General features: G+C 25.6%; 1 protein-coding gene across 3 annotated transcripts in view; it reads left to right on the forward strand.

Annotated features, from left to right (window-relative positions):
- The first annotated feature begins 19162 nt into the window (after nucleotides 1–19162).
- Nucleotides 19163–21369, forward strand: part of LOC145830662 (uncharacterized) — a 60955-nt gene continuing 58748 nt past the window's right edge. For all 3 annotated transcript variants that reach the window (XM_082938282.1, XM_082938283.1, XM_082938284.1), the window contains exon 1: nucleotides 19163–19417. In XM_082938282.1, coding sequence (XP_082794408.1) covers nucleotides 19248–19417 — 170 coding nt within the window. In that variant the 5' untranslated portion in view covers nucleotides 19163–19247. The remainder of the gene's footprint in view (nucleotides 19418–21369) is intronic.

Here is a 21369-nt window from a genome sequence, read left to right on the forward strand (position 1 = left end):
TTTTAGCTAGCACCCTAGGTGTCTCTTCAACTGTATGTCATAGTGTCGTTTCAACAATGCGACAATAAAACTTTTTGCATTATCTAATTATTATGGTTTACGTATTTTACATAGCGCTGTGAAATTAGTATAAAAGTTAACTCGTTTGTTAGGCTTTATCTAACTCTAACGATAGTGTCATTACTTAAATTCATTTCAAATTATATTTTAGATTATTAGATAAAATAATTGTTTCTGTACTTTTCAATAACATTACCATCGTAAAGCTAAAGACAATATTTATGAAGGAAATTGTCATTGCTGCAATGAAACAACACAAAAATTGATGTCATTTCAATTTTCTGAAAATTTTCCTTGATTCGCAATATTTTATAAATAAACTATAATATGCATTTAATTACTATATCTAATAAAAGTTTTATTGTTTTTTTTTTTGTTTTTTTGATTATATATTATTTAAAACAAAACCTTAAACAGTATTAAAGTATCTTTAAGTTGAAGTGAAAAAAGACGTATATAGAATAATGTAATTAGTTTATGAATTCTCTAGCTGTATGTTTTTTTAATAAATTGCAAAAAAAAAGTACTTTTATGTGAACTTTAGAACTAAAGCTTAAGTAATTTATTTTGCTATATTGTACGGGCATAGATTTTAAAAGTATTTAAAAATCAGTATAAACAACTAAATTAAATTTAAAAAAAATGTGACTTGTTTTACGTGTATGTTCTTATTTAAAACTTTTAACAAATTTAATCAAACTTTTGTTAAATAGTTGTCATTTAGATGTTATTCAACAACATTTAATCGTATGTATTTACAAACTTCATCAATCATCACTGTTTTTTTAAACTCTTTACCTAATTTCTTAATATACGATTTTTATTGAACTATTTTGTCAAAAAATAAATTAAGTTAAATTTATATGCTAGTATCTAGTTATGTATAGAATAAAATAGGTATAAGTTTTTTGAGCGATTTTATTTTTTTCGTTCAATAAACAACAACTAAGAGTTTTATATATTAAACGATGTTAGAATAAGACTATTACATTTTTGATATAGAAAAAAAACTGCTGTATGCTAATAAATTGTTTAAAAAATTATATAAGTTTTAGTTTACTTTTTTAAAACAAATCAACTCTAACATTTGTACCTTAGTTTTAAAAAATAATTATTATTACTTGTTTTAGAAAATATACCTAAACGAAATAATAAACAACCGAAAAAACAAAACATACTTTTTTTCTATGATTTTTTTTACCTTTAAGCATAATGCTCCCCATAAAAAATCAATTTCCGTTTAATTACTAGAAAAAACTTTAATTAATCAAAATATTTAAACAAGTTCTTAATTCAAACTGTCTAATTTGAAAAAAAAGTACTTTTCAACATAACTATATAATTTGATTACAGTGAACCTTAATTAAAACGAAATAACAGAAATACATTTGTAAACTTAACTTTGTTTGTACTCAAACAACAGTTTACAGCATACGTAGTTAAGTTATAACTATAACGATAATTAAAATAAAACTATTGAAAAATGTTTTATAACCAATTAAAGGTATTATTTAATGATTTGTTGTATACAAAAAATCAAAACTATACTTATTTCCTTATTAACACTTCCTCTAAAAATGTAAATAAAAGATCTTCGCTACTTAACTTGAGGATAACATGAAAAAAAGAATTATAAAGAACTTTAGACAAAATTCTTTTAGCTTAAAAAAAAAGAAATACTTTTTAAACGAAAATTTTATACATACAGTTCAAAAAAAATCAAGGATCATTGATGTGCCGGCTCAATGGAAAAGCTTTGCAAGCCTCTCTCTATGAATAAGTGATGAACAGCCATCTCATTATGTCGGTGTAGAAAGAGGTAGCGGTACACATGTCCCTCAACATTGGTGTAAAAAAAAACTATCTTACTATATAGTCTTTAAGGTCCCCCCCATAGCCTTTAAATAATCTAGGTGTTAATCCAGGGGTTTCTAGATTCAACAAACCCGACTGCATGACTAACCGTTTGATGGATGTAGTTAAACGGTTGCATATTATCATTAACCAAATTCGAAATGTTGCTATAGGCACGCCAGCAATCGGAAATTACTCTCGTCCCTGGCAAAATATTTCTCAAAGCATCTTTGAAACTATTTATAACTATAAAACGATAATTAAGAAAACGATTACCATTAAACTATACAATAAAAAAATTAAAAAAGTCTAGTATGTTAAATGCATTTTTAATGCTTATATAAACTAATAACTTTAGTTAGCAGGTTATTTTTTGAAATGTGTGTTTTTTGGACAATCTTTGCGAAGTAAACTTTAAGTTAACTTATTTCTTGTTTTATTGTCCTTTCAGAAGTTTTTAAAGCTTAAAATTATAAAAAGAAGATGTTATTTAGCCTAATTTAGTTTTTTACTTGGTCCTCAAGTATTTAACTCGTGTACCTTATTTGTTTGTACTTATAGAAATTGTAGTTTATTGTTTTAAATATTTTAAAACTTTTATACATTTTCTATCTTAAAACACTATGTCTTTAGACTTTTTTAAACATGACTTTTGATATTATTTTTATTTGGTTTTATTAAACCTGTAATTATTTGCTTGGAATTAGTATTGTTTATCTCCTTTTATAATCTAATTTAAAGTTATATACATTTTTTATTTCTTACGTTACAAAACAAGTTTTAAAGTACGTTTTTAAACACAAAATTCAGTTAATTTTTGTTTAGTTTTCTTTTTTTTCGTTTCATTTAAAACATTATTTTATTGTTAAAGATTTAAACTTTAAGATGATAAATAATTACGTGTAATAGCTCGTAAGAAATTGTAAAATCATATGATATGGTGTATAACCAAAAGCTTTTTCGTACACCAGGTCCTTAGACCAAGCGTTTTAAGCGCTTCATATCGTTCAATATAAATACTAACTATTGTTTGTGTTTTTTGATATTTAAAATTAATATTAAGTAATTTTTTGCAACATATAAAAAAAAACACTTTTAACTGTTTGAATTCTATATAAAGTCTTTTTTGATTTTAACTTAAGTATACTATGATACTGTTTATAAATTTGTTTTAAATGGTTTATAATTAGAAAAAAAAAATAATTAAATATACTACATAAATACATACTATAGTTTATTCATAAAATATTACGAATTAAGGAAAATTTTCAGAAAAATTAAAACGACAACAAGTTACATCTTGTTTCATTGTTGTAATGACAATGTCCTCAGTAAATATTGTCTTTAGCATTACGATGTTAATATTATTGAAAAGTACAGAAGCATATAACTGTTGCAACATAAACATTTATCTAATAATTTAAAATATAATCTGAAATGACACAAACTTAAAATGACACTATCGTTAGAGCTAAATAAAGCCTAACAAACGAGTTAACTTTTATATTAAGTTCACAGCGATATGTAACATACATAAATCACAATACTAAAAGGTAAAAAAATTAAAAAGTCGCATTGTTGGAATGACGCTATGACATACAGTTGAAGAGACACTTTAGGTGCCAGCTAAAATTACATTCAGTAATATAAGTATATAAACAGGGCGTAGCTTAAGTCCTTATTTTCAAATTAAGTTTGAAAATCATTGAAAATAAAGCTGAGATTTTCGCATATTGAACCAAAGCATGCGCACATAAACTTGAAGCATAATTAATTGCTGTTTTTCTAGGTTTTTAGGTAATTAACTAGGATGATGTCGCACCAATATTAAGCTGAAAATATTTTTAATAATATATTAGTACTGTCACTAAACATAATATTATACTTAAGTTACTTAATACTTATCTCTTTCAATTTTGTATAAAATTGACATAAAACTAATTGCTTCACTTAAGATTTTTTAAATTGTAAGTTATTTTTTATTACAAATGTTTGTCTTGCAATTTTGTCGTGTTTTGAAGATTTTCGATTTTTAACCTAATAAAGTTTTAAAAATCAAGTTTTGTCGTATAGATTTTGTTATGTCAAAATAGTTCTTTATTTTATTTTGTTTTATATGTGTAAGGTTAGTTTTTCGCTCTGGTTTAAAAGTATTAATATTTTTTTGTTACTGTGTATCTGAGGGAATTTTTCTACTAGTAGAAATCTGAAACTAACATTTACATTTAAGATTTAGATTTTAGAGTATGGAAAGGCACTTTTAGGGTTTTATTTTGCCAATTGCCAGTTGTTCCATTTTCCTTCTGGTTTTTACTTTCTTCTATGACTTTGAGACTTGATTTTAAGATTTAGGATTCTATGTTAGGCCTACATGAATAGCTTATTTTAATTGTGTTCTTGTTGAGAATTTTATTGAAATAGGCATTCTGCTGATTATTTGTCTAGTTCTTTGATTGATCATGTCTATTCTAGTTTTGATTGTGAAAAGCTAAATGTTAATGTTGTGGATTATGATATATCTAATCATATGCCTGTTATCTGTGAAATTGAATGCAAAAAGTCCAAAAATGAGTATTGTGATCTGAGGTCCTTTCAGGACTTCAGTAAGTTTGAAGTTGGAGCTTTTCTGAATGACTTGAGTGTGAAATTGAGAGGCATGAACTTGTGTGCTGAAAATTGTGAAGATGTTAATAAATGTTGGGATGAGTTTGAGAGTATTTTTAGTGGGACGGTATTTGATCATGCTCCAGTCAAAATTTTAAGTAAAAAAGAACAAAAACTAAAAGCTAAACCGTGGATAACAAAAGGTATACTTATCTCAATTAACTTTAAAAACTTAATGTTTAAATTTGCTATTAAAGATAAAACAAAAAAATTTTCTGTTTGTTTTAAAAAATATCGAAATATACTAAACAGAGTAATAGAATGTTCCAAGCGACTTTATTATAAACAACTAGTTAAAAAGAATAAACAAAATAGTAAAAAGTTATGGAAAATTGTGAATAATATCGTTTCCACTAAATCTACATCTAGTTGTAAAATAAAAGGTGTGCTTGATGAGTGTGGTGAAATTGTGAATGACCCAAAATGTGTAGGCAATCTAATGAATAAAAATTTTGTAAATATTGCTGACAATTTGTTAAAAAAGAGAAAAGATGTTGTTGATGTAAAGAATGATGAGTATTTGTCTGGTTCAGTTGAAAATGATTATGTCTTTAATGAAATTTCTGATAGTGAGATTCTGAATTATATTAAAACTTTAAATCCAAACAAAAGTGTGCGTTCTGATGTCCCTAATATTCGTTTTGTGAAGCTCAGTGCAAAAATAATTTCTCCTTATCTTTCTAAATTGTATAATAAATGTGTTGAGTATGGTGTGTTTCCTGAGTCGCTTAAATATGCAGAGGTAATCCCTATTTATAAATCTGGTAAAAAAAATTACATTAATAACTACAGACCTATTTCTCTTTTATCCCCATTTTTGAAAATTTTTGAGTTTTTAGTGTGTGAGAGATTGAAAAAATTCTTTTTGTTGAATGAGGTGCTACATGAAAAACAGTATGGGTTTAGAGAGAATAGTACGACTGAACTAGCTGTGAATCAGATTGTTGATGAGTTAATTGAGGCTGGTGAGAGAAAATTAATAAATTGCTCTGTATTTTTGGATTTGGCTAAAGCATTTAACACGGTTAATCATAAAATTCTAATATCTAAACTTAAAAATTATAATATAAAAGGTTCAATGTTAAATTTACTTAAAGATTATTTAAAAGATAGAAGTCAATCAACGGTCATAAATAATGTTGTGTCTGAGCGTGAAATTGTGAATGTTGGAATACCACAAGGTTCTTGTTTGGGTCCTTTGTTGTTTCTTGTGTATATTAATGATATTTTTTCCTCTACTGAGATAAATATGAGATTGTTTGCGGATGATGCCTGCTTGAGCTACCAACATAGTGATCCTGAGTATTTAAATGAAATCATTAATAAGGAGTTGGTTAAAGTTGATAAATGGTTGCATGCTAATAAACTTTTTATTAATTATTCAAAAACTAAATATTTGCTTTTTAATAAAACTTCAAAAAATTTTGAATTTAGTGTCAAGGTTAATGGTTTTCTTATTGAGCAGAGTGATAGTATAAAATACTTAGGTGTGGTTTTGGATGATAAGCTGAATTGGAAGAAACATTTGAGTTCTCTGAAATCGAAATTGTCTAGGAGTTGTTATGTTTTGTCAAAATTGAGATATTATTTGGACACATTTACACTTAAAATGGTATATTATAGTTTGTTTTATTCGCATATCCAATATTGTATATCTGTTTGGGGTAGTGCTGCTGACTGTTACTTAAAACCAATTGTTTGTATGCAAAAAAGAGTGATCAGGTATGTTTGTCGTGTGCCTGCCTTGACAACAACAAACCCTTTATTTAAAAAAACTGGTGTGCTAAAATTAAAGGATGTGTATAAATTGCAAATTTGTAAGTTGATGCGTAATACTATAAAAGGGTTTGATGTAGAACACAATAGATTTACACTTGCTAGCTCTGTTCACACACACAACACAAGATTTTCAAAGAAAATGAATTTTGTAACTGAAAGACCTAGAACAAGACTTGGCCTAAACTGCTTTAGGTATTTGGGTCCCAAGTTTTGGTCTAGTGTCCCTGAAACTTTTAAAAACTTAAAGAAAGATCCTTTTAAATTTAGATATAAAAACTTTTTGTTGAATAACTACATGGAGTAGATCTAGAGTGCTTCTACATGTATGTTTTGTTTGAGTTGAAATTTGATTTATGTTATTTTGGCATCAGATTGTGATGTGTAGGTCTTTACTTTATAATTGTCCTGGTAATGAAAGAGTGATTGTTATAAATTATTGTAATAAATTTGCTTATTGTGAGTAATCTTACTTGTACTTATTTTGTTATTGTGTTAGATTTAAGATAGTTTTTTATGTTTTTTATTAGAAATTAGATGTATAAGTATAAATTTGATTCAAAATATTTTTATTTTTTTATTTTTTTAATTTAATTTTTATTTTATTTTTTTTAAACTTTAGTATTTTTTTTTTTTTAATTTTATTTAATATTTTATTTATTTTATTTTTACTTATTTTATTTGTTTATTTTTATTTTATTTTTATTATTATTTTTTGAGTTTTGTACAAACTTAATACTTACAAATTTTAAAAACTCTTATTATTTATTAACTTTATTGTTGATATATATGTATATATTATTATCCATACAAGTAGTATTTTTTTTTTTCATACTACAGTATTTCTTTATTCTAGTTAGTTTTTTATGTTTTTAGAACTAAATACTTTTAATTAGATATTTGTTTATTTGAGTTTGCAACAGCTGATTGTGAGTTCACACTGGTGGCAGTGATCACATGATTGGATTGTTGAGGTGTTTTTTGTTGTAGCGTCGGCAAATACTTACTTGGGGATTTGAGCTTCATGATTTTCCCACACTTTGTGGTTTTTAGTGTTGAGATTTTAACCTCGTGAGTGTTTGCTAAATGACGTGTCACCAAAGGTTTTTTTTTCAATAAAGGGTTAGGATTAGTTTTTATTTCAGTTAGTTAAATTTTTTTTCTTTTATTATTACATAGACATTTTTATTTTTAGTTAAAAGGTAATTTTTTTTCTTAGTAAATTTAAAGATAGGGCAGGTAGAATAACATGTGATGAGCTCAAACTCACTTGCTTGACCTTCAGAAAACGTTTATCGTTGCAGAGGGGAGAGTGAGTATTTTCTGATGTTTTTCTACCTTTAAAAAAAAAAAAAAAAAAAAAAAAAAAAAAAAAAAATGTCCCTTTTTAGTGAAATGTTTGTCTACTAACTTTTGAAATTCTTTACCTATGTTTGTTTTTAATGTTGATCTAAAAGGTTTTGTAATATTTCTATACATTTGTTTTGCACAAGTTATTTGCAAGCTAAAAAAACAGATAGGCCTGCAGATTGTACAGGGAGATAATTTATAATTAGCTGAATAATAAACATCAGGACTAGATAAAAAATTATTCTAAATACTTAATAAATGTTTGTCTAAAACCATCGTTTCTTTGATCCTTTAAAACTAAGTTTTAATATCAGAATTAAATAAACATAACACTTTACTAATTCCATCAATTTTCAAGAGCTATTCAATTTAACATTTTAATTAACATTTTTAATATTAATAAAAATATTTTTACTTTAGTTTAACTTGCTAAATATCTAAATTTTGTATTTATTTGATTTTTTTCATCTGTCATAATTAAAATTTATATTTTAAGCTGTTCACTTACCAAAATTTTTTCAAATTTCATTTAAAATTTATCACTTGAGAATGAAACTCATATAGTTTTTAAAAGCTTTGTATAATAAAAAATAAAACTAAATGAATAATCTATTGATATCAAGTTGCAAATGTTATATAAATACGTTTTAATAAAACATTTTGTTTATATACAGCTTTTTTTATAGTTTTATATAAAATATTCTTAAATATATTTTTTTAGATGTGTATTGAGTACTAGTTATTTAACTTTTTGTTGTAATGTGCAGATTGTACAAAATAACTGAATTGTAGTGTTAGAACAAATATAAAAGCAAAATTATAACAAGTAGTTTTAATGAGCTATTTTATCAAAACTTTTTACTCTATAAAATATTTTTAAAACTTCATTAAGCTTAGGTATAAACAACATGTAAAACTTCTCGCAGTGCAAAACTGAAAAAAGTTATAAACAACTTATATTTGGGAGCTAAATTATCAATGTAAAAAAAGAACTGAAAAATGCTTGTATTCAACTTAAATTTTACTGTACATGTCAGCAACAAAAAAAAACATACAATTTTTAATCAGTTAAGAATTTTCACACATAATACATTTAAACTTTTTAGGTGGCTAAATATTTAATCCATCACATTTCATGTGAAACCATCATCTACATTTTGTAACCTCAGACTGAATCTAAAATAATGTTAAGTTTAAGTAGTGTAACAATTAGTTGATTTATTTTTTTTATTAATGCAATAGGGGAGGGGGTAAGACTCTTTTTTTTACAAAAATTAACTTTAGCCTTCAATTGAAAGCTTAAATTACAAACTATAAGCCAGTTTTTATAGAATTCATAAATATCATTTAACTTTTGAGATATTTTATTTTTTGTAAAACGTTTTCTATACAAATGTATAGACTGCAAAATTATTTCTGGTCAATTTTCTCAAAAATTTTAAAAATCACTAAAAATCTATCTCCTCCTTCATTTTCAAGCAATCTTCTTCAAATTTTCAGGAAATGTTCCTTACATTATAAGAAAAAACGTTATTTATGAATTTTGATAATTTTTGTATGGCCTTAACTAACCCATGAAAGACGTTTCTTTTTTGTAGTTTTTATGTCATCTTCTCCACCTGCGAAACAGTAATCCAAGGGTAGACCTTTGTTTAGTGGACCTAAATTTTACATGTATTTAGTTATTATTTGATAACATTAAACAAGTTTAAAAAGATTTTCTTATAATGAAACCATATTTCAACCTCTTATTAAAAGAACTTCATTTGCAAGTTAATTTCTTTTGATATTCAGTGCTTCTTCACTTGAGAATTTCAGAACAGTCTCATCATTATTTAAATTTTCCACAAGCTTTTCTGCAAATGGAAATTAAAAATTTTGTAAATTTAACAAACATATTTTTAAGAAACCACTCACTTCATACATAACCAAAATAGCTTTTTTTGATTTTGTTGCAAAATAGTGTAGTTAATTTTTTTTATATTGTAAATTTACAGAAACTGTCAGTTCTTAAATTCTTTCCTTAAGGTCCTCGTTGAGCTTTTCTTGTTCAAACAGGGTCAATGTTTTTAATTTAGTTTACAAACTAAAAAAAGAAAAATAAGTCGTATGAAATGAATGCTTCAATAAATATCAACTAACTATTAACTTTGGTTGCAGTGCCTAAACAAAAAGGGTACAAAACTTTCCTTCTAGTAAGTTTTCTGCTGTTTTTACATCCAAATTTAATAATGCTGATCTAGACATTATGTCAAAGTCATTAAAACAGCAAACACTTCCCACTATAAAAATATGTATTTTCATAGAATTTGCATGAAAAAATATATTAAACTTCTAAACAATTTATAAACTTTAAGTAGTAATATGTTTTTGACAATTTAAAAAGGCTTTGTTGTATAAGTACTTACATGAAAAAAACTTATACTTTAAAATAAACTTTACAGTTTGTTCATTAGCCTTATTTCCATGCTTTAGAAATTGTAAATCTTGCTAATCTAAACTTGATTTTTTACTTTCAATATGCGCCACACTAACAAGTATAGTTAAGCTCTTTCTACTCCACAAATATTTTCTCTATATAAATGATTAAATAAAGTACACTTCTTGATAAACAATAATAAAGTAAAAGTAAATAAAGAAATAAGAAATTATAATAGATAGTCAAAACCTCAAATCATTATTAACAAATTTAAAAAGTTGAAACTAACATCAGCTACTACTGCACATTCGGTATAAAATCCATTGTCCACTTTAACAAAGAAAAAATTGTGAAAAATAGCTTGACTTTCAGATAGAAAAAATATTATTTGTCAGCTTTTATTTTTAATAAGAGTGAAAGATCTCGATTATACAAAGCACAAGGAATTGTTTAAGATGTCTTTTGTTCAAATTCAATAAGAATTGCAAACGTGATTGACTGTATAAGAAATGTGTCCACTTAAACAAAGAAAAACAGGTGGAAAATAGCTTCACTTTCAGATAGAAAAAATATTATTTGTCGGCTTTTATTTTTAATTAAATTAAAAGATCTTGGTTCTACAAAGCACAAGGAATTGTCTAAGATGTTTTTTGTTCTAATTGAATAAGAATTGCGAATGTGATTGATTTTTCAAGTTTTAAAACCATGCTTTTTATGGTTATTTTTCATTTCTGAGGCTGAAAAGACTGCAGTGCAAAGTTCCCACTTCTCTAGATATCTGTAGATATATTTAAAAATTGTGAAAATCCCTATATTTACCTAAATTTTACATTTTGTGCTTAGTGCTGGTAATTTTTGTAATAAAATATCAGATAATTTCTTAATTTAATAAATTTAAATAAATTAGGCTAGTTTTATTACTTTTTCTAAGTCTAAGATTATTTTTTATATAAATGAAATCCTTTTTTTTTAAATTATGATTTTACCAAGTCTTTTTGTTATTAGTTTGGTGTTTTAGGTTTTTAAGCTTGATTAAAAGAAATTATTTTAAAAGTTATGCTCATTTTTTAAATTTCAATTTTCTTATAACTCAGGCCATCTTAACCTAACTTGAAACAACTCAGTTTAGTTTTTGCTTACTAGGGCTGGATTTTTAGAGAGTAGCAACCCTGGTTTTAATATGTATAATTATTTATATTCAAATTTTAAGAAATAATACAAAATAGTTAAAAAATATAAAATCTATTAAATCCTCATTTAGCTACTCATCTTGTTAAGATCTTCATTAAGAAGTTGTTCTCTAGGACCATTTGGCTGAACTTTTTTTGAAAGTTTCTCCATATTTTTGCTATTTTCTATGAATTTCCCTAGATATTTTTTCTGAAATTTTGTGGGAATCCTAAATAGTTATACGGCTCATTCTACTTTTTTAAAATTTTCTGCTGAACCAGGTTAGTTTTTATTTACTCAGGCTGACTCTTTCATGATGAGTGGCAAATTGAGATAAATTACTTTCTTATGCACAGGTTAAGTATAATAAAAATAAATGTAATTTTTTTTTCTATTCTAAATTAATTCAAACTCTACTATCTGGTCCATTTTATTAACTTTGAAAGGCTTTTTAGCATTATAACTGTATTAAGTAACCATATAAGTAGCTGTATAATAGTTAAGTGTTTCAATTTATTAAAAAAAATTAAAGAGTTGATAATTAAAAGGATTAATAAAAAAGAATACAAAATACTATTGTTAAATTATAAGGGGATACTTTAACAAATACTATTAGCTACTGCTTCATATACATGCAGTACTTTACCAATGCACTTGAATTTTATTTATTTATTTTATTTTCAATCCTTATTTTTAAAACCTTACCTATACATACCTTTGAGTCAGATTGTAACTCTAACCTTTAACACATTCTTTTAACAAGGTTTTATTAAATCCATAAAATAAATCAATTAAATTCAAATGGCAAAGAAAATGAATTGCTCAACATTAAAGAAGATGATAGAAAAATTGATAGGAGTCCAAAAAAATTCAATTAAGTGCAACTCCTAATGAAAGGCAGAAAACAGGGTGGCAAAAAAAACTAGTAAAAACCTGGAATTTGACAAATTAGGCATGAAAATCTAGAATTTAAGAAATTTTGAAAAAAAAAACCGGGAATTTTGTTTAAAAACTGTAAAAAACCTGGAACTTTTTTAAATTTTGGTTTTTCACAATAATGGTAAATAAATATTATAAATTTTATAATTTTTAGACTTAAAATGGTGTATATTTTGTATTTAATTTAAATTAAATTTTTAAAAAGTGTATTTTTGATTAGTAATTGATAAATAAATTATTAAATTTTTACTTTAATTAAATAAAACTGCTTTTTTACTGCATTTCCATTGTTATTAATGTCATGTAAAGTCACTCAAAAAAACCTGTTTTTGACTGATGGAACTTAATATAGTTTAGATTAAGAGAAAACTAAGAGCAAGAGCAAATTAAGAGCAGAGCAAAATAAAAATGTCTAAAGCTGTGTTTTATGCCAAATTATAGAAGCTATAACAAATCTTAGCTTTATAGTATAAGTTAAAAACTGTTAGTTGTGCCTAGTTTATTTTAAGTAGCTATAAGAAGTATCATTTAGTTAGTTTAAATGTTTTTATTTAATTGTGGATAATAATTGTGATTAGGACTTAAAAAACCATACAAGTATTTTAACTAATCAATATATAAATTTAAGTGCTTTTTGATAAAGATCCTAGCAAAACAAGTTCACCAGAGTAATAATAATAAAAAAAGATAAACAGTGTTCTTTCTTTATTACACGAACACATGTTTCTGTGTGTTAGTGTAATATATAAAGAATACTGTTTAATTTCGTTATTACAAGTTTTTTTATAAATTTAAGTAATCTAATGTTTCTGTGTGGTTATAAGACTTCTATTGTTACCTTTTGTTGGTTACCTCAACTTTTTGGGTAGGTGTTTAATATGCATGAAGGGTCAAATATGCACAAGATGCTTTACAAAGAGACATTTGCACAAAGAGAATTACGCACGACGTCAATTTTGCATGAATGGTCACTTTTGTACAAAGACACTTTTGCACATGCTTAAATTTTTTTTGAAGTATTTTTTACTTGAATTTATTATAATTTTTTTAATATCACTATTACCCCTTACCCTCTTCTGGTATTTTTTTTATAGTTGACTTTTTATTCATTTTTGTTTATTTATTGTTTTTTTTTGATTTGTAGTTTTTATATGGTACATATATGTTTTATTTTTCTATCACTGTTACCCCTTACACTCAGTTGGTAACTTTTTTTTTGTTTTTTATTAGTTGATTTATTTTTTTAATGTTTTTTAAAATATTTTTTATTAATTATTTTTCTTTTTTATTTTTACTACCACTGTGACCCCTAACCCTTGGTTAGTAACTTAAAAAAATCTTTCTTTTATAAAATTTAATTTTTTTACTGTTGTGCAAAAAATGACTCTTCAGCAAAAAATTCTTTGTGCAAAAAAGTCCCTTCATGCAAAAATGTCTTTGTGCATATTTGACTCGTTTTCTATCTTTTGTCATCTATACATTAAACAATTAAGACTTGATTGTTTTCTTTACATAAATTCTCTTATTTGAGCAAAAAACTGTAAGTTAACAGCATATAAATCATAAGTTTATAAAAGCTTTAACTAGAAGTAATTGTTATTTAAAGCTATAAATACTTTAGAGAGGCAATCTTTAAAGACATTAAATTTTAAAGATTTTAAAGAAATTGATTTAAAATGGTTATACAGGTTGCAATAGAATAAAACAAAGATTAAAAAACATTAATACGTTTGTTGTTTAAGTAGGTTAAATATATCAAAAAAACCTTTTTTTAATAAAGATTAGTTTACTACTAAAAATGGTCAAAAAAAAGATGTATTTTTAAAAACCTGGAAGTAATTCTGCCACGCTGAGAAACTTTAAGAAAAATTTGTAAATCAGGTAGAAGTCAATACTCCCTGTATGAGGCACTTGTTTTTTAAACAATCAGTTTAAAGAAATAGTCAAGAAAATATCATGATGTTAGTTCAGGGGTCGGCAAACTGCGGCCCGCGGGCCAATTGCGGCCCGCAAGCACGTTATTTTTTTGAATGGAATGCGGCCCGCAAAAGAAAATTTTGTGGCCCGCAAGCATGTAAATGTGGCCCGCTGAGCAAAAATATATTTCAAGTTAATTTTTTTTCGGTATTTTGTTTTAATTTTATCAGTTTGGTTTTAAGTCTCTGTATAACATTTAAAAATAATTAGAAGAAATTACTGCTTTAGTTTAAAAAAGTGTAGAAGACATTTTTAAATGTCTTTTATTGTATTCTAACTGGATATTTTTCTGAGTTTCATAATAACTTCTTTTTCACAACAGCAAGTTATTATCTGAAAAAAGAGTGTACAGAGTGCTTGAATTTAATAAGTTAGTTATGTAATACCTATTTATTAAATAAACTAAGTGCAAATGTTTTCCATTTTGTACAAAAATAATGCACAGTAATTAAATAAAGTGTCATTTCTTTATAGCTTAGATATTCTTATTCAATATTATTTTCACCTAAGTTTCTTTTATAGATTTTTTGTTTGTAAATGTTATATTTTAGTATTAAAGGATTTAAAATAACATAGTAATAAGAAATAAGGTTTATTTAATTTTTGTTTTGCACACTTTAATTTTTTAGAAGTCTTCTTTGCACTTAAATTAATTTATATGCACACCAATTTAAAAAGATGCTCATATTTTAAACCACTTTTTATTTAATACTTTAGTTAGTTTAAGTTTAGTTTATGCATAATTTTCTAACATTGTTGTTTATGTAATATCTAAATTTATACAGACACGTTTAAAACAATATATATGACATAAATTAATAAAGTTTTTGTTAGGCATACATTTTAATTTTTCAAATATTGTTTTTGTCAAACTAAGTTAACTTTTATGCCTTGCATATCAAAACACACATTTGCTATTTTTTGGAGCTACAGTGCTTCCTCGCTAATCTGGCCAAGTTGGGCAAGATTTTTTGAAAATACGGCCGGATTTGCCTTTGGCCGGATAAGAACAAAATATTGCTTTTTTTACAAACTATGTACCTTAGTTATATTATCAATGTATATAACAAAACGTACTATAAAATTTCTGTTAATTTAATTTGTTTTACTTTATTCAAAGAAAAAAGAATTTAAACAGACAAAACTAAACGAAACAAAATTTTATAAATTCAAAATTAATGGAAAAAAACTACACTGTTAACACTTTAACTAAATTAATATTTTTTTTTTGAAAAAAGAAAGAATAGAAGATTGTTTTACACTGCTTTCTTGTTTCTTAGCAGAAAACTCACGAAATTGGATGAGTTTTGACACATCTTCAGGTGTGGCTTCTGGTTGGCAGAAAACTCATTTATGAATTTATTAGCAGCTGAACTATCTGCACTTAATTTTTCGCCACATATTTTAAGATTACTTAAGCCAAATCTCCTGCAAAACTTCCATTGAAACCCCGTACTTGCTGAAAAGGGCCTTGAGTGTTCACCGTAAATTAAACGATGGAACTTGAGGCTTTTTCTAATAGTATTGGGCCAGTTATTGGACAACCCTTTTCACATTCCTGACAAAACCAAATGTAAAGGGCGCTGTCTAGCTTGTCAAAGACGCCTCCCTCTACTTTTTTGCGGTTTTAGCAGCTCCAATTAGTCCCAGCTTCTCCTTTTTGGCTTTAAACTTTTTGAACTTTTCTTCGCCTCTCAAAATGTCATTTAAATTTGACTTACCAATGTTAAACTGGCTCATTATAACAGCCTTAGGCACATTATTGTTTGCCATTTCGCAAACTTTTAACTTGTTTTCATTTGTTAGTTGAACGCGTTTTCGTTTCTTTGCTGTCTTATCCATTTTTTAACCAGATGTGTTGATTGTAGTATATTAAAGTGTAACTTGCTTAGCAAAGACAGAAAAATTGCAAATGAATAATAAACAAGTTTGTTACAACTGAGTGGGAAAAGTATGAAAAAAAACTTAAGATTATACAAATGATACTTTATTTTGACGTAACAATATATTGCTTGCTTACTTATAAAACGTAAATTGAATACTTTTTCGAAGTAAAATGAAATTAAACGCTAAAAACGCTAAAGTAAATAAGTCAACTCCGTCCCTGGGAAGGAAACAAAACCCGTGCAAAATTGACCCTCCGTGCTAAATTGTCACTCGTGCAAAAATGACCCTTAGTGCAAAAGTGTCTGCTCGTGCAAAAATATACCCTTGTGCAAAAGTGTCTTCGTGCAAAAGTGAGCCTTCGTGCAATTTTGTTTACGTGCAATTTTATCTTCGTGCAATTTTGTGCTCTTGTGCAAATTAGTCTTTGTGCAAAAGTATCTTCGTGCAATTTTGTGTTTTTGTGCAATTTTGTCCCCTTGTGCAATTTTGTACGCTCGCGCAATTTAGACACCTACCCGTGGCAAGGACACTTCCATAGTGAAACTGTGATATATATACAAAAGTTTATCTTACAGAATTTTAGTATCAAATTGTTTTATGTTCAAGTAAATGACAGGGTTCGTGCGCGTCAGGCTAAATCAGGCTAAGTCAGGCTAAATCAGTTTTTTTGAAAAAAGTTGAAAAACGTCAGGCTAAATCAGTTTTTTTATTAAAAATTTGAAAATATCAGTTTTTCTCAGTTCAAATGGTTCAAAATGTTTGATAAAAAAAAGTTGATAAATCTTTTTAAGATCAAATAGAGATGTGAATTTATTTCTAAATAAAATTTAGTTATTAAAGATAAAATCAGTCAGTATTTGTAAAAATAAATGCTTAAAACCTTTTGTTGAATCTTTAAAAAAAATTTAAGAATCTTCATTATTTTAATTTAAGTATATTTTATTCGTCATAATTATGAAAGTTCAAAAAAAAATACAGTTTAAACATTACAGTTTAGTTTAATAACTTAGATCTTTGTTTTAATTCGTTTACATCAGCTATGTATTTCATAGCTTAGTTGGTTGAACTGTTTTAATTTCTAATTTAAAGGCTTTATACCAAATATTTTTTTAGATTAAAACTCTTAGCAATTTACTCATATATTTTACTGTTTGTTTAAAGTTATTAAAGATACTCATAAGACTAAAACCTAGCTTTAAGATATAAGTATTAAGTTTTGTGGGAGTACAAATTTTAGGTACAATTCATTTTTCTTTACAAGAACAAAATACTAAAGGTTTTTTTTCAATTTAAGTGTAAGCTTTTTAAGTCTGATATGACATCAACAATCACTGTATTTATTTAGAGTTGAGGATTTATATTTATTTATTTATTTTAAGTATTAGTCAAAATACTATAATAAACATTTTTTACTTATTTTAATACTCGTGTAAGCGTTTCATTTTAAACTTAAAAAAACACAACATCGTTTTATTATAAATCTTCTGGTTATAATGTTTTTACTTAGTGCTTAATTAAATTGAACACTTGTGTTTAGTAATATATATTAAATTTTTACACTAGTAATAGATTAGATATAACACTTATTTTAAAACTTATCACTGAATTTGTTATCTTAAGGGCATAAGGGAAGGGTCAATCACCTTTTTGACAATTTAGTCTTGTTTATTGAGTTGTAGCTAAGCTATGAGTTGCTTTTTGCAGATTTTTAAAGCTCAAAATATTTTTGAGATAAAGCTGGTTGAAGTCGGAGACTACAATAGTACTAATCAAGACCCCTTAATACCTAAAACGACTTCTAAAGGGTATTTTCTTTACTTTGAAAAGATGTCAGGCTAAATTGGTCTCAGTCAGGCTAAATGAAAAAAATTTCGCGCACGAACCCTGAAATGATTAAGTTCTTTATTATTAAGCCCTTAGTTTAGTACTTACTGTAACAAATTTATGTGTATACTTTACCTCTTTATGATTTTTTCAAAGTTGTTTAAATTTTAAAATAAGTTATAAACGACAAAAAAAAACTCCCAAAAAGTTTGGTCCATGGACCTGGTGTACAAAAAACCTTTCGGTTATCAAGTCATACACCAGAACAGTTTAATGTCATGCCCAGAGCCAATAAGTATCATTATAAAAGAGGTATATGCCATGATTAAGTTTACTTAATTGTAATTTTTTGTAGAATAACTAAAGTTTTTAAAATAAATAAGAGTAGATTTATTTGTTACAAATTTTATTCTAAAGGATAAGAGGAGATATAAAATTGAAAGCTTTATATAGTTTCAAGTGTTTGATTATGTATTTTAGAATAAGTTTATATTAAGAAATCGATTTAGAAAAGTCAAAAAAATGTTAATAAAATGTCAGGAAAGATTCAAGAAAAGTCAAGAAATTTTTCTTAGCTTGATTTGTGGTAATCTTGATTTGATCAAACGGGAATTTTTTTACCAGAGAGTTGGCATTATTGTCTACTAGTTTTAGTTATCCTTCTATAGAATAACTACTGTAAATAATACAAGATATTAAGAAATTAACTAGGTCAACAAAAAAACAAAAGTAAATTATAGCTATGTACTTGGAACAGCCTGAAGTTTGAAAATTTAGGCAAAATAGTCTGAAAAAACCTGGAAATTGATACTTTTTGAAAAAACTTAAAAAAACCTTCAATTTTGACAATTTTTGTATGCAAAAAATGAAATTTGATTAGATTAAGATATCTAATATGGACGAAAAAAACGTGTAATTCAGGTTTAGTTAATTACAAAACACATTTAAAGAACCATTACAGTACCTTTTCTGTAATTTAAATACATTTTTAACCTGAAATAGATTTTAATTCTGTACTTGAATGAAACAATGAGACTTGTACTTTTAAAAACCTGGAAGTAATCAGCTAATCCTAAAACATCTAAAACACCAGTAGTCACTATGAAGTAAACATAAAAGCATAAAAAATTAAAATAACGTTTTTTTATATGTATTTTTGTATTGAAATTAAGTTACAAAGCAATTTATTTATTTTAATGACTAAAAAAGTTAAGAATAAATCAATACAAAACAACAGATGGTTAAGTTATTATTGTTAATGTGTGGAATTAAATGTATGTAAAACTAGTAATTTTTTTCATCAACAACTCCAGAAATTTTCCTTACCATGTTACTGTGGACTATTTTATTTTTACATGGATTAATGATGTCATCTGTTAGAACAACAAACATATGCCCCTTAAGGTGCAAATGTGAATTCAAGCTGAAGTTGGTCGACTGCAGAGGTAGAAGTTTAAGACAAATACCAAATGATTTTCCTTCATGGACTGAACACTTGTAAGTTTAATCAATAGATTTGGTTATTTTTAGTTTATTTGTAAATTTTGAAACACGTTGAAAAGAAGATTTCAATATATTTTAATAAAAAAAGAGTCTGAAAATTGTTAAGTTGGTACACAAATAATTATAAACAGAAGAACTTAAATAATAACTTCTTAAACTTTATTATTTTTTGCAATTATTAAGTAAGCTAAAAACTCTCAAGGTCATTAGCAGTTGGTTTTCTCTAATTTAAATGATTTTGAAATGTAAATTAAATCCTCTATTGTCATTACCTATTTTTTCTAAATCAGTTATTTTTAATATTAAGTTCATAATAAAGTCTTCCCTGAAAAGACAAAGTTAACCATCAAGCATAAACAAACTAACAGTGTTATTACATTTACAAATTGTGATTAATGTATATTGTAGATCAACAGGTATTTACATTTTTCTCATTGAAGGGTAGCCAAAAATCCTTGAAACCTGGAAACACCTGGAATTTTGTACAGAAATTGTGAAAAAACCTAGATAGACTTAAATAATAATATCAGTTCAAATCAAATAATTTATTCACTACCAGGTTTCAGTAGCAAAAAAAAAACTGACCTTATCAAGTATAATAAAATTGTAAACTGCTTTTAACTATAATGTTTATCTATAACGGTATTCAAAAACTTATTTATGCATGAAAATAATTTTTAGAAAAAAAAAAAAGTTATACTACAAGTTTTTAATTAGTGATTGATAAATTATTACTTAAATTGTTACTTAAATTAATGAAACTATTTTTTTACTTGCATTTCAATTATTTTGAATGTCATGTAAAGTCAGTCAAGAAGAACCTATTTCTGACTGATGCAACTTATAGAGTTTAGATTAAGAGGAAACTAAGAGCAAGAGAAAATTAAGAGCAAGAGCAAAATAAAATTTTCAATGCAATTTTTTATGCCCAATGTATTTTTAGCAGCTACAATAAATGTAAAACTTATAGTATAAGTTCTATATCATTAGTTTTGCCTAGTTTATTTAACGTAGCTATAATAAATATTACTGGGTTTGGTTAATTGTTTTTATCTAATTATGTTTAATAGTTTGGATTAAGAATATGATAAACCCATACAATTTTATTTTACATTTAAGTAATCTAGTATTTATGGCTATAAGACTTTTTGGTTAAGTATTGAGACATAACTGACCATTAATTATACAATAAGGTATACAAGACACTAAAATTCAGTAAACTAAATAAGTTTTGAGCAGTTCTCATTAGTAGAGTACAAAGCTAGCAAGAGATAAGATTTTACAAACTTATATAGTAACCAAGGAGTCATAAAGTAATCAAGAGAGTAATAAAAGATAAAATTAGTAACAAGTAAAATAATTCAAGCTTACTTATATTGTGATTAAACTACAGTAAAGCTATACACAGGATTGCAAAAAAAAAACCTGGAATCCTGGAAAAACTTGAAATTCGAGAAATTTTGAAAAAACCTGGAATTTTGATCAATAATGGCTAAAAAATCTGAAATTCTAAATAACTTTTACATAAGAAGTAAAGTTTAAATTTGACACAAAGAATCTATCGTATAGATAAAAATTTCTTGTTATCATCAAATATTTTTTTATTAAAAAGCACATTTAAAGAAGCTTAAAGATATCTTTTCAAAGCCAATATACTATTTTATTTACCTTGAAATTGAATTTAAATTGAAAATAGACCCTAAAAAGTGCTATTTTAAAAACCTGAAAAAAATTGCCTAAAACAGTTAGCAACCCTGTAATATATAAATATAATGACAATAAGACGTCTTATAAAGTATTACAAATTAAAATCAAATTGTTTTTGCTTACATAATAAAGGTTTCCTTAATAAAGTACAAATAGCTTCTATTTTAATTAATTTGAAAACATTTATACAGTTTTTAATCATTTTAAATCTATTAAGATTATAACTGTTTGCACACGTT

Source organism: Thalia democratica, chromosome 1 (assembly GCF_965202585.1).
Source record: "Thalia democratica chromosome 1, ktThaDemo2.hap1.1, whole genome shotgun sequence".
NCBI lineage: Eukaryota > Metazoa > Chordata > Thaliacea > Salpida > Salpidae > Thalia > Thalia democratica.